At 37.8% G+C, this 16804-nt stretch overlaps 1 protein-coding gene across 25 annotated transcripts in view; it reads right to left on the reverse strand.

The window, feature by feature from the left end:
* LOC122883524 (calcium-dependent secretion activator 1) overlaps nt 1–16804 on the reverse strand; it is a 216225-nt gene that overhangs the window by 109087 nt on the left and 90334 nt on the right. For all 25 annotated transcript variants that reach the window (XM_044212353.1, XM_044212315.1, XM_044212362.1 and 22 more), the window contains exon 9: nt 16463–16529. In XM_044212353.1, the coding sequence (XP_044068288.1) occupies nt 16463–16529 (67 nt within the window). The remainder of the gene's footprint in view (nt 1–16462; nt 16530–16804) is intronic.

Raw genomic sequence — 16804 nt, forward strand, 5'->3', positions numbered from 1 at the left:
GATCTCAGTTTTTACATGTTAACGGTGAATCCTCCGCGCACGCCAAAGTTAGTCAGGGAGTTCCACAAGGTTCTGAGCTTGGACCGATTCTATTCACCTTATACAGTATATGCTTCCTCTAGGCAATATTATTAGGAAACACTCCACAAACTTTTATTGTTATGCGGATGATACCCAATTATATCTATCGATCAAGCCAGATGAAACTAACCAGTTAGCTAAACTTCATGGATGACCTGCAATTTTCTGATGTTAAACTCTGACAGAACTGAAGTTATTGTACATGCAAAACATTTGCAAACATCAGGCACATCTTGAATCAAAATGATGCCGAAAAACTACATGCATGTATTTGTTACTTCTATATTGGACTATTGCAATTCCTTATTATCAGGCTGCCCGAATAAGTCCCTTAAGACTCTCCAGTTGATCCAGAATATGTACTGACAAGAACTAGGAAAAGAGATCATATCTCTCCAATATTAGCTTCTTTGCACTGGCTCCCTGTAAAATTTAGAATAGAATTTAAAATCCTTCTCCTCACCTACAAAGCTCTTAATGGTCAGGCACCATCGTATCTTAAAGATCTCATAAAGCCATATTACCCGACCAGAACAATGCAGTCCCAGATTGCAGGGTTACCTGTGGTTCCTAGAGTCTCCAAAAGTAGAATGGGAGCCAGAGCCTTCAGTCCTCTCCTGTGGAATCAGATCCCAATTTGGGTTCAGGAGGCAGACACCACCTCCACATTTAAGAGTAGGCTTAAGACTTTCCTCTTTGATAAAGCTTATAGTTAGGGCTGGCTTGGGTGAGCCCTGAACCATCCCTTAGTTATGCTGCTATAGGCCTAGACTGTCGGGAAACTTCACATGATGCACCTCTTTCCTCTCTCTTGCCACTGTTGCCAAGTACTTGCTCATGGTGGGATTTGTTGGGTCTCTGTAAATAATATTATAAAGAGTACAGTCTAGACCTGCTCTATAGGAAAAGTGCAATGAGATAACTTCTGTTATGAATTAGCGCTATATAAATAAAATTGAATTGAATTGAACTGAATATCTGAGCACCTATAAACACACCATGGGACAAAAAACCCTCTCCTACATAGCCCAGGATAACCATATTACAAGGTACAAGGACATTTATTTATCATTTTACAACACAAGGTTGTACAACGAAACGAGTTTGTAGTCCCTTCATGCTTCACACATAGAACATAACAGATAGCATAATTAAATTTATATTACAATATAATAATGATAATAATGAATACCATACAGAAATTAAGCATTACAGTGTCAATTAATTCTTTGCAGCGCATTTAGTTTAGATATTGCAGCGATGAAGACTGCACTAGTTCAAAAGCAGTTTTTTTTTTCATCACAACATCTGTGTCACACTTTTAGAGGGCGCTCTTTAGATCCTTTTATCCCCACACTCCACTGCCTGTTAAGAAACTGTTTCACATTTCTTCTTTCAGGTTTATCATGTGCATAATACATGATAAGTCTGTGACATTTGTAAGTCTAAGAGAAACTGTAAATGCGTTCAACATCAGTGTTAACATGTGTACTGTATCTAGGCAATGTTCATTTGTGTTGCTTATTTATTTATTTAAAAGTGAAATCTACCTGTGAGAAAAATTAAAATATGTGTACTTGTGCTGCTTGGAGTGTGAGGAATATTAAATATGTTCATGTGTTTGTAGTAGTTGTTTGTATAGTTGTGTATGGTTGCTACAGGGTGGTGGGCTGGAGACGTATATAGAGGTTGTTACTGAATTTTAGAAGAATTAGGCATCAACTTAAACATGACGTGCTGTAGGGGTGTAAGACCAGTGTACAGTTAATACTTAAGTGTTTTTCTTACTCATGTAGCAATGTTAATTATGGCTTTTTATTGTATGTTTTCAGTGGACCCCATTCTCCTTTTTTGTTGACATTATTCACCTGTCCATCAAGAATCCAGGCTTTGTTCTTCAGTCACTTTTGAATTATCAAGACTAAGAGTCTACAGCCATGCCAACATCGGTACGCTAACATGCTGATGTTTAGGTATCACTCCATGAGCTTTCCTCTCTCTCATGCTACCCTCAGGACAACCTTGATGTTTTTAACTAAGAAAATGACTAACCCTATATAATTCCTTTGAAGTGAGAAGTATCAGCCAAGTAAAAAAGATTTTAAACAGACACTTGCAAGACACACAGTATAGGAGAGACACACACACACAGAGCGAGAGAGAGGGGAGAGAGAGAGAGATGCCTGAGAAAAAAAGAGGGAGAGAGAGTGAGGCCAGAGAGAAAGACACAGAGAGACACAGAGAAAGGGGAGAGAGAGAGGTGTGGTATAAAGGAGATCTTTGCCGTCATATCTCACCAGTTAAACAGGGTAAATCACACATTTGGTTAAGATTAGATCAAAGCCTGGGCATAACTGATAGAGATATATATCTCTGTGCTATTTATGTAACCCCAGTAGAGTCTCTATTTTAAAGAAGACATTTTTGAAACTCTCCACTCAGAAATCGTCTATTTCCAGGCCCAGGGAAATATGCTTCTAACTGGAGATCTGAATGGACGAACAGGAATTGAACCTGATGTCATAGACCCACAGGGCAACAACCATGTGTTTGGTCAGTCTCCCCTGTTTACCACACCAACCATTACCCATCGGACCAACCTTTAGATACCTGAAATAAACCAAAGTGGCAGAGAGGTACTGTATCTCTGTCGGGCCTTAGGCCTGTTTCATAAGGCAGCTATTAAAGCTAATCTTATAAAACAAAAACGGAAGCCTGTTAAAAAGCAAAACGCAGACAAATGGTTTGATCAGGAATGCAAAACCATCAGAAATGACATAAGCAAATGAAAAATCTCACCAACCAAACAACCCAGCCTTATGCATTAGGTACAATGAAATTTTAAACAAATATAGCTGCACAATGAGGAAAAAACAAACAAAATTATACCCACAAGAAGCTTGAAGATATTAAAAACGGCATTAATCAAAATCAATTCTGGGATGTGTGGAACAACTTCAACACAAAGCAACCACAAGCACTACCCATCCAAAATGGTGACATCTGGAGAGCACATTTTGAAAATCTGTACAAAGACATAACAATAAATCTAATTCATTCAGATCAATGTATTATAAAAGATAAACTTCAAACATTAGAAGAAAAAATTAAAGACAACCAAGACCCCCTTGATTTCCCAATTACTTGGGAAGAATTGACACACAGACAAAGTCTCTCCAGCCAAGGAAAGCTTATGGTCCAGACAGCATTAAAAATGAAATGCTCAAATGAGCACCCCAGAGATGCAGGGTGAAGTGTTTTGTTGTTGTTCAATATCGTATTACAGTCAGGATGTTTTCCCGACATCTGGTGCAAAGGGCTCATTTCCCCCATTCATAAGAGTGGGGACAAATCAGACCCTGGTAACTACCGTGGCATCTGTGTCAGCAGTTGTCTAGGTAAACTATTCTAAGTAGTAGTATTCTAAATAAAAGAATGCTAGATTTCCTTGCCAAACACTCCATCTTGAGTAAAAATCAAATTGGCTTCCTTCCAAAACGCCGCACCACAGACCATGTATACACCCTTCACACTCTAATTAACAAACATGTACACCAAACAAAAAATGGTAAGATATTCGCTTAATTTATTGATTTCAAGAAAGCTTTCAACTCTGTTTGGCATGAAGGGCTCTATTACAGACTTCTACATTGTGGTATAGGGGGCAAAATGTGTGATCTGGTTAAATCAATGCATTTGAAAAATAGAACCAGAACTGGGCCCTGGCAGTAAATAGGAAGAAAACTAATGTCGTGATTTTTCAGAAACACCCCAGATGTCAGGAGAACAAATACCAGTTTACCATAAATAATCAAATCATTGAACACAGTATATAACACACCTACCTTGGTATAACCATAACAGCATCAGGGAGTTTCAACCTGGCAGTGAATTCACTAAAAGAAAAAGCTTGAAGAGCTCTAAATGCAATTAAGAGAAAATTTTATAATTTCCAAATACCAATTAAAATTTGGCCTAAAATATTTGATAGTGTCATCCAGCACATTGTGCTGTATGGTAGTGAAGTATGGGCTCTGCTCAGTCATCATTGCTATACCCATTCGGACAAACATCCAATAGAATCTTTACATGCAGAATTCTGTAGATACATTTTACATGTACACAGAAAAACCCCAACAAATGCATGTAGAGCAGATACCCACTGATAATTAACATTCAAACGAGAGCACTCCAATTTTTTAATCACCTTAAATCCAGCCCCCTAGACACGCTCCATTCCAAAGCCCTCCAAACCTAAGAGCTGAGCCCAGAAAAGAGTCCCCTATGTCAGTTGGCGCTGAGACTAACTGCCCCCTCTCAGACACACTCAGACCAGTCTCACAACAACACTGCTTTCAAAACACCAATCAGAGTAAACCAAATTATAACGCAATGTAAAGAAACCTATTTGGAACATTGGAAAGAAGAAACTAAAAGCCAAAGTAGATCAGAATGTTATCTGGCCCTAAAAAGAGATTATGAATGGGCAGAATATCTCTCTACTGTCAGAGATAGAAAGCAGAGACAGATCCTAACCAAGTACAGGCTCAGTGTCCACAAACTGGCATTCGAAAAAGGAAGACACAGAAAATCCTGGCAACCAAAAGAAAACAGAATATGTGGTCACTGTTTGACACGTGAGGTTGAGACAGAGATGCACTTACTCCTACAATGTAAAACATTCAATAAAATAAGGAACATTTAATTTAACAAGTTCAACTCTGTAATCTCAGATTTCAAAGAATTGAATGACCTTTCATTAAAAATACTCCTAGGAGAAGGCACACAGGGCATATCTTGCTGCCCAATAAGTATCAACATGCCACAATCTGAGGGACAGTGAATGGCTTAGACACAAACACACACACACACACACATTAATTAAAAAAATGTTGCAGTGTTTATATAGTTTTTACTTATTGTTTTTGTATTTTTAACAGCAAGTCTACAATTTTTATTATTATTATTATCTTATCTTAACTATCTGTATATATTTTAATAGCGAGACCAGAAAGAGAAAGACAAGATAAAGAGAGGAGGGGTATGTATGTGACAGCTGTGTTACTTTTAGTGGACCTCTCATTGTGTGTGCATGTGTGTTATGATAATCACATTAAGTGAAGTGACTGAATTAGAAGGTTAGCTTGAAGAGGTGTTGCTGAATATGGCACTGATAATAGAAGTAAAGATGTGTGTTCATGACGAGCAAGAGACATGTGCATGTGTGTGTGAATATGCAGCTACATTTTTTTATACATGCAAATGTGTATTCTAATCTAAATGAAAAATAGAGTTGAAAAGGGGTAAATGACTGTCCTGTGACACTCTCCCACAGAGGCTAATCCCACTTTCATGTCATGTGGGGTAGATATTCGTTAAAATGTGGTTTAATTACCTTGAATGATGGACTTTAGCTGACATGTGGAGTCAATGTTTGTTTGGTTTTCAGGCACTTCCATATTTGTAAATTATAAGAGGTTTAATTACAACCTGGATGTTGACTTGAACTCTAATTAAAGGTCAGGAAAATTCCAGAAGACTCCAGTATGGCATGAATGCAGCATTAAACACCTTGACTCAGCCAGCAGAACTAATGAGGCCTCTTGGATGGGTGGCAAAACATCTTGAAATCTACAACATGGTGCACTTTGTAACCTTGTTTAGATAGGTGCTATATAAATAATGTTATTATTATATTATTATATTTTCATTTTATCCAAGATGAATAAGATCAATATACACAGCCAAAAGAAACATGTGCAAACCATCGCCATTGTTTCTGAATATTCATATTCATATTATTCTGATAAACATCCAGGATTTCAGGATGATTAAATAAAATTGGTTGATTGGTGTGATTGTAACCATTACTGGAAGCTGGCAGGGCTTTAGACTTTCAGTCCTGTTAATAAAAGTCCAGTATTGGCCCACATATCAGTGCAACCCTGGTTTAGGTTAGTGGCTGTAGTCTTGCCATTGCTCCCTGTGTTGGTAACAGGAAGTGTAGTGCTCTGTTGCTAGCTGTAGCTGGCGTGCTGCTACTGTAGCTGCCAGTCATACCAGCCTGTCGTCACAAATCACCAGTCCTGGCCAATCCACTGCTGTCGTCACCTCTGCCGCTGCAAGTGGCAGCTCCCACTCTAGCTGCAGCTGCATTCTGTGTGTGTGTATGTGTGACAAATGAGATTCCCCACAACAACACTGATGAGACCTGAGGGCAAGTAAAGGATGGAGGGAACCGGACCGACTCTCCAGCAGCTCCCTGGCCTCCAGGACACCACAAAGGCAAATCAGAGTCTAAACTACCGACCCCCCTCCATCCATACCCCAAAACACCAGCTTTCTCTCGCTCTCTTTCTCAACTGTCAGTCAGCAGAGAAGAGAGAAAGAGAGGAAGAGACAGTAATGAAGAATGAGAAAAGAAGATGAGTGAAGAGGATTGCTACAGTATTTTATATTGACTCATTACAGGAAACACATGTGCATGAATACTGGAAATGATTTGCTGGATGTGGCATATGTGTTCATAAACAAACTTCAGAAGCCAAAAGGAAAAACATTCTATCCAAACCCTATCATGGGCTCAGAGTTAATAAGCACCAAAAAAATATATATACATACATATCAAACAAAAAATGTATGCAGTCACTATGGTTGTAATGTGAACTGCTATCTTTTAGAAATATTTTTTGGACATTGGTTAATATTATTTCTAATATTAAAGTAACTGAACTGAAATAAATAGAACTGGGTTAAAATTATTTGACCTGAAGAAGATGAAATTGAATGAAACTGACTTAAATTTAACTTAATCGAAGTGAACTGAAGTGAGCTGAAGCTAAATGAACATAATTCAAATTGGTTGAATTAAACTGAATTTAAGTGAAATAAATTGAACTAAGCTGAGATAAAGTAAAATGAAATTAATTAAAGTGAAATGAAGTGAACTGAAATGCATTGAATCAAAATGAACTGCAATACAGTGAACTGAACTGATTTGAATTGAAGTGAATTCAAATGTATTGAACCAAACTGAAATGAAGTGATCTCAAATAAAGCGAACTGAATTCAAGTTCACTGACCTGAATTGAAATGAAATTAACTAAATAAAGAAATAAAGTGGAAGGGAACTGAGCTGAATTGAAGTGAATTCAAATAAATTGAATTGATGTGAACTCAACTAAAGTGCACTGAATTGACATGAACTAAATTGAAGTGAATTAAACTGAAGCAAACTGAAGTGAATTGAAAGAAAGATGTGGACATATGTGCAATTAAATTCGGTCCACCATGAACACACAAGGTTCAGTTGATCTGTAATCTGCCTGGATGCTCTGAGGAGGGGCGACTCAGGCCACAACCACTGTACTGATTATGAACTGATGGAGGAGGAGGAGGGAGGAGGTGATTTAAGGACAAAGAGGAAGAGTGGAGGATGAGGAAGAGATGACAGGCAAGTGATAAATGACAGGGAGAAGAGAGAGAGGAGGATGAGAAAATGAGGTGGAGGAATGAAAAGAGACAGAGGAAGGGAATGGATAAACAGTGGGGAAAAGAAGTGTAGCTGAGATGTAGAAAGTGTCATATATTCCTTTTTCAACTCCTAATTCAGTCCAAACTATGCTGGTTGTACTAATAAGCATTAATTTAATCTCATATACAGTATAGTATGTTGTACGATGACACTGATAGGAACATTTTGAATCTAGGAATATTGTGCACATTCACTTCTAACATGATGCACATTTAAGTATATGATAGAGTCAATATTCTTGCATGAAAGCTACAGTTCTGTTTACTGCAGCTTTGCTGTATAGGGGGCCTGTGTACGGGAATAGATAACAACACAAACAGCTCCACTAAATAAATTTGCTGTTTACATGTTTCAGCCACACTTAGCCTTGAAATGTATGTTTGTCATAAGTGTCAGGCATGACACTTTACTATATATAAAAGGCTATCAAGAACTAGAGATGCCATAATCAAATTTGAAAATATACATTAGACAACTAAACATTCCAACAAGTTGGAAAACAATGAAAGATCAAAATAGTACAAATATATATTTGTACATTTTATTAGCAAGAAACTAAAAATAAAACCAGTACCTCTCAAAGTATCTGTTTGAATTTCCCCAAACAAAATGGAAAAGGATACGGAGATGGACAAATGGACACATGGAAATGGGCCTAAAAGCATATAGTAAAGCATAGTAGATTTATATAGTGAAAAAGCAATCTAAATACAAACTATTATAAGCACATAGCACGATTTATTAGACTTTTTTTTGCTTCATTTGGAAAAGGGCTTCAGGAGGCATTCCTTTCCAAGTAACTGCACCCAGTCTCATAATCCTGCTCTTGCTCTTTGTTCACCCTGTGCTACACTGATGTACAGATGTTACTCCTTTCAATTGATGCACTTACTGCCACGTTAACGCAGTGACGTCGTGGCGGTAAAAGGGGTTAAGTGTGGGCTGCACTTGATAACTGTAGACACAAGGTGGCAGCAGAATGCTTGAAACCACAATGTGGGTTGCAATTTCTGCTCAATGACTCCACGGGAAGTGAAGCAACTGCAGAAACAATGTTTCAAAGTTTATGACATAGTAACTTTGTTGAAAACTTTAGCCAAAATATCGTGTCTTGTTATGTGAATGTAACTCGCAAGACTTTTCTTTGTTTAAGCTGATTTTCATCTGCTGGCCTTCAGTAAGTTTGTTCCTCACATTGATTCAGCTGTTTATCCTCTGTGGAACCGGATGAACGGTAAGAAGAGATAATTTGTATCTGTGTGTACCTGTGTTTATTTATGTTTATTTACACCATGTGTACCTTTGTTTACAGGGACTGCCCAATGTATCTATTTTTAAAGCCTTGACATTTTTAGCCACACTAAAAGCAAGCTTTTTGTTAACGGTATCTTCGTGTTTGCTATACGGCTAATAAACTACTGTATACGACTGAAAAAAGAAAGAAATTACATACTTGTGTCAATGGGAATTCCCAAGTGATGTCATGCGTAATAGGGATCCCCTTGCTCACGGTGGCATTGGAGCAGTTTGCACTTGAGAGTGATCTTTTTTTTTATGTTATTAACCTCCATACATGATTCCTCTAGTCAGACTGCTGTCTCAGCCCCCAGCTCTGACAGGACGACAACCAGCCAGACTTTTTGTTTGCCATGTCTGTATTTACTTTGTGTATTCATCAACAGCATCAACATGTGCATAAGCCAATCATATTAGCTATGTTATATCTGATTTGATCAAATGTATTGAATTATAAGCCCAATAAATGGCTTGAATCTATCTATTGTTTGCCTTGATTAGTTGCGTGAATAACATCCAGTGATCTTCAGTGAAGTTAAGGTTTCTGTGATTTATCTTGTCTTGAGTTTTTGGGAGAGGTCTTTAAGCTTTTAGCTTCCTACTTTAACCAGACAGCAGCAGGAGGGCCATTAACAAAACAAAAGATGTAGCCTAACACATGGCCACACATGGCAGACGGGGGAGGTGTCACATTTTCATTCAACAATTCAACCTAACCCACTCATGAAAAAGGGGAGAGATTGGATTAAATAGTAAATATTTCTCCCACTAATTATCAAGGATTAATGTTTGGATTGATTACAGATGTCAAACTCATGTCACACTTGTTACCAAAAGTTTTATGTAATTACATTCACTTTGCATGTTGTTAACTGGGAATGTTTACTGTAGGACAGGAATTACGTCACTTCAGTTCGTCTTCCCCATTGCTTTTTTACCAGACAATGCATGGCTCCACGAACGAGACAGAATAGCGACCCCATGTGTGTCTTCATTGAAATGTCATCTTCATTCTTAAAAAGTGCCAGTCTATCTTCTGAAAATATTGTAAAATTCACCAGTCTGCCGAATTTTGCATTCACACTGTAACTTTATTTCTGGAGATCTATGAATCAAATTTTCCATTTTAGCTCAACAGTGTGAATTTCATACATTTACAAGACATTCAAAATAGGTTCAAAAGTGAAAGGTTTTTCACCTACTATTTATTTAGATATATTTCACTGGGATTTGCATTAGAGAAATTTTTTATCCTCTAAAATGTGCAAATAATAGCCTATCGTCACTATGGAGTTTAACTAAGAAAGCATATCCAAATTTCTCAGTTGAATGCCAGTATGAATATTAAAACATGCCTCACATGGGACTCAAACTCCAGTCTCCAGAGAGAAGGTCCTGTGTTTAATCCACTCATCCTCCACAACTGAACAAATGATCAAAATAATTAAACAAATTTGTGTTTTGTGATACACTGATGTAACCATATTTTAGCTGGTTGAAAAGAGGGCAAAAAGAGGTCTTAGACGTTCAGAACGAATATCACCCAGTTTTCACCTACAATAGGAATCAAATGGTTTTATGAGCACATACTTATTTGATCGACTTTGACAGAGTGAATTGGACACCCCACATTCATTTTTCCATACTTAAAAACCTCCTTTTAGTATAACTGAAAATCCTAAACACCAAAGAGATCGCCCTAAGAAATATTGAGAGATTAATCAAGGAAACCATGTAAATTTAAGACCAATCTTATCAAGGAAATGCCACTACTACTGAGTCTATAAAACACTGATCTAAACTAGACTTCAGATCATGTATCATCAATGATGAACCTGACAAAGAAGATTAGGCTATTATTAATGATTAGTCTCATATCCTAAGTCTAAACTGTGTTGATGGATAATTTAAATACCATAACACAAATGCCCATTATGAAATTAAGACCAATTAAGACCAATCTTATCAAGGAAATGCCACTACTACTGAGTCTATAAAACACTGATCTAAACTAGACTTCAGATCATGTATCATCAATGATGAACCTGACAAAGAAGATTAGGCTATTATTAATGATTAGTCTCATATCCTAAGTCTAAACTGTGTTGATGGATAATTTAAATACCATAACACAAATGCCCATTATGAAATTAAGAGTGTAGCAGCCTAACGTGTAAGTATACTGCACAGGCCCAGCAGAAAATGTATTTAAATGTTATTTTTGAGTGTTGTGACTCATTCCTAAAGAGTTTCATGGTGTTTCTCTATTCCCCCGTCGTTTGCTTGCCAAGAATGGTCGCCATAACTACCCTACAGTAGAGAGACAGAGCAGAGACTGCATCTGGACTGCTCACATGTTCCACCTGGTGTAGTGTTGGTGAGCACTGCAGCTACTGCAGCTACTGGATAAATTATTTCACCCCCCTTCACTACCCGCTGCAGCATTACCGCAGTAATTATGGTGTTATAGTTTGAGGGTTTTTCATTTCCTGTTTTATTTTGTAGTATTGTCCTTCCCTTGTGAGTCTTGTGGTTTTACTTCCTGTCTTTGTTTGCTTTCCCTCCAGTTTTGATTGTTGGCCCTTCCTTGATTGTTTGCACCTGCGTCTCGTTGTCTCACCTCCCCTAGGGTATTTAGTCCGTGTCTCTGTCTTTGTTCAGGGTTTGTTTGGGTCATTGTTGTTCCTGTCTTTTCCCGCATGCACTGTTTGGTGCATTTTTCGTTGTACCTTGTTCCTGTGCCCAGGTCCCTGGCATTCTTACTATGAGTGAGTTCTGTTTGGATTCTCTGTCTCCCTCTGTGTCTGGATTCTGGACTTTGAACTTTGCCTGCTCCCTATTGGATTTGTTTAGCCTCACTGGACTCTCTTCCTTGTTTCCACCACTGCCAGCCGGTAACCCATATTCTTGTATCTGGACCTGTATCCACTTGTTTTCCTGCCTACCGGTCTGTCCACCTGTACCTGTCTGTAAGCCACATCACCCCAATAAACACTGTAACCATCCGGCTACTTCATCCTCATACAGCTTCCTGGTCATCTGCATTTGGGTCCACATACCACACCACATACGATATATGCATGGAACAACAATTGACACATGGAAGTTTTTATTGGACTTTATTAGTTGTAACCCACAGAAGACAATTCACAAATGTGTACCATGAGCCATATATTTCACTATGCACAAATGTGTATTTTTTTATATCCACAATAAAACAGAGCAATTTGCAAATATGCATAACTTGCTCTGTAAAAAATTATTTTAATTTCACATAAAAACAACAGGTTTTACAAATGCAAATAGTTTCACCACAGCAAATACATATAAAGTGATATTTACACATTTGTGGATCCATTTTTACATGTGAAACGGGTTTTGCACATTTGTAAATTGCTTCCTGTCAGCTTTTGGGCCATGTGACATTTGTGACTTCCCTCCTATTTATTTGTGGCATTTTGTCCAATTTGTACCGCAGCAGATCTGTAAAAAGGAATCCGCAGTTACTAGCTACACCAGCAGGTTGCGAGATTCCCTCACATGAGCTGATGGAACTACAGTCTGTACTGGAAGAAGGGTCATCTGTAGATTCTTTATACAGAGTCTTTATACAACACAAATTAAAAAAAAAAACAAAAAAAATGTTTGTGCATAGTGAAATATTTGTAGGTCCAACTGTGGATTGTCTTCTGTGGGTTACAACTAATAACGGTAATCACGTCAAATGAAACGACACACCACACCTGACACCCAGTTGAGATGTTGGGTGTGGCAATATCTATTGCGGTTACTCCTTAAACAGTTCGGTATCAACCTTTTTCCTAACCCCATGATACCTTGCATGAATAATGGTCATGACTTAATTCAATTCAGTTTTATTTATATAGCGCCAATTCATAACAGAAGTTATCTCATTGCACTTTTCCTATAGAGCAGGTCTAGGTACTCTTTATAATATTATTTACAGAGACCCAACAAATCCCACCATGAGCAAGCATTTGGCGACAGTGGCAAGAAAAAACTTCTAAGAGGCAGAAACCTTGGACAGAACCAGACTCAATGGCCATCCATCGCTGCCGGGTTTTAAGTTTGTTTGTTTTTTGTGGGGGGGGGGCACAATGCAAATGCCACCTAGAATTTTTAAAATAGTAGAAATGTAATTGTAGTGTTAATATTAATAATAATAGAAATGACAGCTATAGGAATAATAATGACAGTATTAGTAACAGAGCCAAAAACAACTGTAGTAGCAGGAACACGGGGCAGCAAGTGGCCCACAACCGCAGATCCAGTCTCTGCAGCTCTACAACTTTACAATACTACTGTTCAGAGATATTGGAACACTGCAGGTAACTATTCCTTATTTCCCAAATATACAAAAACATCCAGATACCTCTTCCAAAAATTACATTGGCTTTACAGTGAGATTTTGACTGTAGACAAACCTTTGTCAAACAGGCATCAAATGAGAGGGTGCAAATGCACTTCTCGTGGCAAATCTTTTTAACTGTTGAAAGAAATCATCTTAAAATAATTATGTGAGGTATAACCTCAGCAAAAGCTGTGACACATGACTTTAGAGGTGTTTCATTAAACAGGAAGTACATTATACTGTAGTTTCAATGCCTCCTTCCTGTGGTATCGATGTAGGATCACCGGATCATTTCTAATAAAAAAATGTAATAGTTTTGTTCTGTTTTTAATCAAGGTATCCTACCCCTTAAATGTTTCTTTAAGTAAGGACTATGTTTCTTGATTAGGACTACAGTACTATAAATGGCAGATAAAAAACGGGACCCAGTTTTAATTAGCTAATTGATTTTATATTTAAGGGTATGGCCTGAAGTGTGACTGAAATGTTAGTACAGTAGAACTTTGTGTGTGGTTACCTTCATGGGACACTGCCATAAACAGCACCTAATTTTTTGGTTTGCATTCACCATATATGTTAATCTTAAAAACAATGATGTGTCCTAAAGAGTTAATACAATTGCACCTCTTTTGATATGTTTCTTACAGTTAGGACCAAAAACATTGTAGCTCAAAGCACCAACCAGTGTGGATACAGTCGTCAATCAGAGATAGACTCTGTAATACTAAGCTGTGTGTAAAGGATAGGTTCACATTTTTTCCAAGTCTGTCTTAAAACAATATTCATATGCCATATGTATACTAAAAGAGTTATTGGTCACTGTAACCATTCCTCCTCTCCATACTGGCAGCGTATCGATACCTTCTTAGGGTGTGTCTGTGTAAGAGATGGGGTAAAAAATTCACAGTCATTGTTAGTAAACTGTGCATCATTGTCAGTATTATCACTGAACTTTAGAATGCATTTTTGTGCATGCTGTGAATTTTGATCCTCATCTCTTACATTCGAGTTGCACTAGGAAGTGATCACTTCACAGCCAATATGGAAAGGAGGAATTATTAGAGTGACCAACGACTTCTTTAACTTACATATGGCATGTGAGTATGTGAGTACTGTATTAAAATATGAACCTGCAACTGCTGTCTTAAAATTCCATTTTAAGACAAAATAAATTAGTAAATTAGTAGGTTTTAATATGATTAACATCAGTCTTTTTTGGCCAAAAGGATGAGCCAAGCTTAATGAACAGTTTTGAAATGGGAAATGGATGCAAATCAAAGTGTGTAGTGGTAAAGACAGACATGGGTAACAAAATGGCAACAGCCAGTATTTACTTACAAGACTTTGCATGAGCAAAATAGACAGTGAGCAAAGAAAAAAATGCAACATCTCTAAAACAGCAACAAAAAGTACATGTGCACTCAAACACACAGCAATAACCAGATAGTGTCTGTGCTACTCAAGACAAACATCCATGCACACCCACAGACAGACATAAAAACAAACACACACACACACACGAGTGCGCAGTCTATTGACCAGTGTTTGTCACTTGCTATATATTTAGCTGGGAGCAATTGAAAGGCTTCAAGTTGGCGGGGCTCAGGCTTTTCTAGCTGCGAGTGTTAGGCCAGCTAGTGTTCACTCGACTTTGTCAATCCGCTGTCAACTTGTAGCTCTAAGACATATCCTCTGACATACTGGTGTGTGTCGCGTCCCCCCCGCCCCTCCTGCTACCCACCTCCCAATGCAGAGGAACACCAGGAAATGGCCGCTACCGTCGCCCACACCCACACCACCCCATCTCCTGACAAAAGCCTGCTTGGCCTCTCCATCATTCCTCTGACAGCCAAGGGAAGACAGCTTGGCTGCATCTCTCTTTCTTGTTGCACACACAACATGTGGCCAGTGAAAATATTATAACCATAAAGCAGAGCTGATGTTGAAGGCTGCTCAGGGTTTTCTCTTGGGTGTGATTAGATTTTTGAGCTCACTATACATTCACTTGAGTCCAAATACCAAAAGTATGATAGAGCGCAAAGATCAAGAAAAGACGTTCATATAATTGTTAGGAAGCTAATTCATGGATAATTAATGGAGCTATGAATATGAATTTATCACCTTAACTAGTCCATCGCTTATGTTGATGAAAACTGTAATATATATTTATTTCTATTGTAGTTTTCAAAAACTTCAATGCTGCTTTGGAATATACTTATATACTTTTGTTAGACATTATAATTCCATAACAGGGTTGTGTAGATTTTGGGAAAATGAAGGATCTGCATGAAAATGTGTCCCTCCATCACCTGCAACAACTTCAACATATCAGGGATTCTCAACTTTTTCTGGTTCCTTAGCCCCAGTTTTAAGTCCCAAATTCATAATAACCTGAGATGTACGTTCAGCCAAAATAATTATGTGTAAATTTACACCTAGGCCTACATAGGGCTGCAATTAAAAATTATTTTCATTATTGATTAATCTGCCGAATATGTTCTTGTAAGAAAAGCATCAAGTATTTTGGCAGGTGGAACCAGAGAATGTTTGACATTTCTTGCTTGAAAAATTACTTAAATGATTAATTGATTATCAGAATAGTTGCAGATTAATTTTCTGTCACTCAACTAATTGATTAATTGACTAATCATCTCTGCAAAATGTATATCTGAACAAAACGTATATCTGAGTTGACAAAGGCAGAGGATGAATGCTATGGCAGTTAGTATTTGGGTCAAGTATGGTTGCGCATGATGTCATGTTAAGTGGGCTCCAGATGGATTACATAGAAACAATGCTACATTTCAAACTATTTCATTTATATATATAAAAATTATATCAAACAAATCTCAAAATATCAGTCTTATAAATCTCCCATCTGCATAGGAAGTGACATCACATGGGATCCAGACCCTCAGATTAAGAGCTAGAGTGCACTAAGGCTTGCAGCTAACACAGTTGTAATGTCTGAAAGTTCATGAGAGATACATTTCCTTTCATGTCAAACTGGCAACCTAAAGACTTTAGTGATGCAACTGCTCATTGCCACTGTATATAGGCCATTGTACCATGTACCATTTTTTGTGGTTATTTTTTTTTTTAGCGTACACAGTTTGACTTGTATCTTGTAGGAACCAAAAAGAATCCAGTAAAAGCATGACTGCATTATCTGTGCTTACCTGAACCAGCACGAAGAATCTCTTCTTCCATCTTTTCCACACGTTTTTGCCAATGGCCCAAAGGTACCTGTGGGATTTAAAAAAAAAAACCCACTAATTTAGAGAAAAGACACTTTACAGAGATTGTTCAGTGTGCCCTTTATGCAGCTGTCGTAAACATTGAAATGTTTTTAGTTTTTTCTGTACTGCCATGACTGATATGACAAGTCTGATGCGCCAGGCCGTATCTACAGAAAGGATGCATATGAGATTGGTAGTGTAGTGCATTGACTGACCTCTCCTGGTAAAATGCCATTACTGCAACCAGACACATGTTTAAAAATCTTTTGTAATTACATCTCA

Source organism: Siniperca chuatsi, linkage group LG2 (assembly GCF_020085105.1).
Source record: "Siniperca chuatsi isolate FFG_IHB_CAS linkage group LG2, ASM2008510v1, whole genome shotgun sequence".
NCBI lineage: Eukaryota > Metazoa > Chordata > Actinopteri > Centrarchiformes > Sinipercidae > Siniperca > Siniperca chuatsi.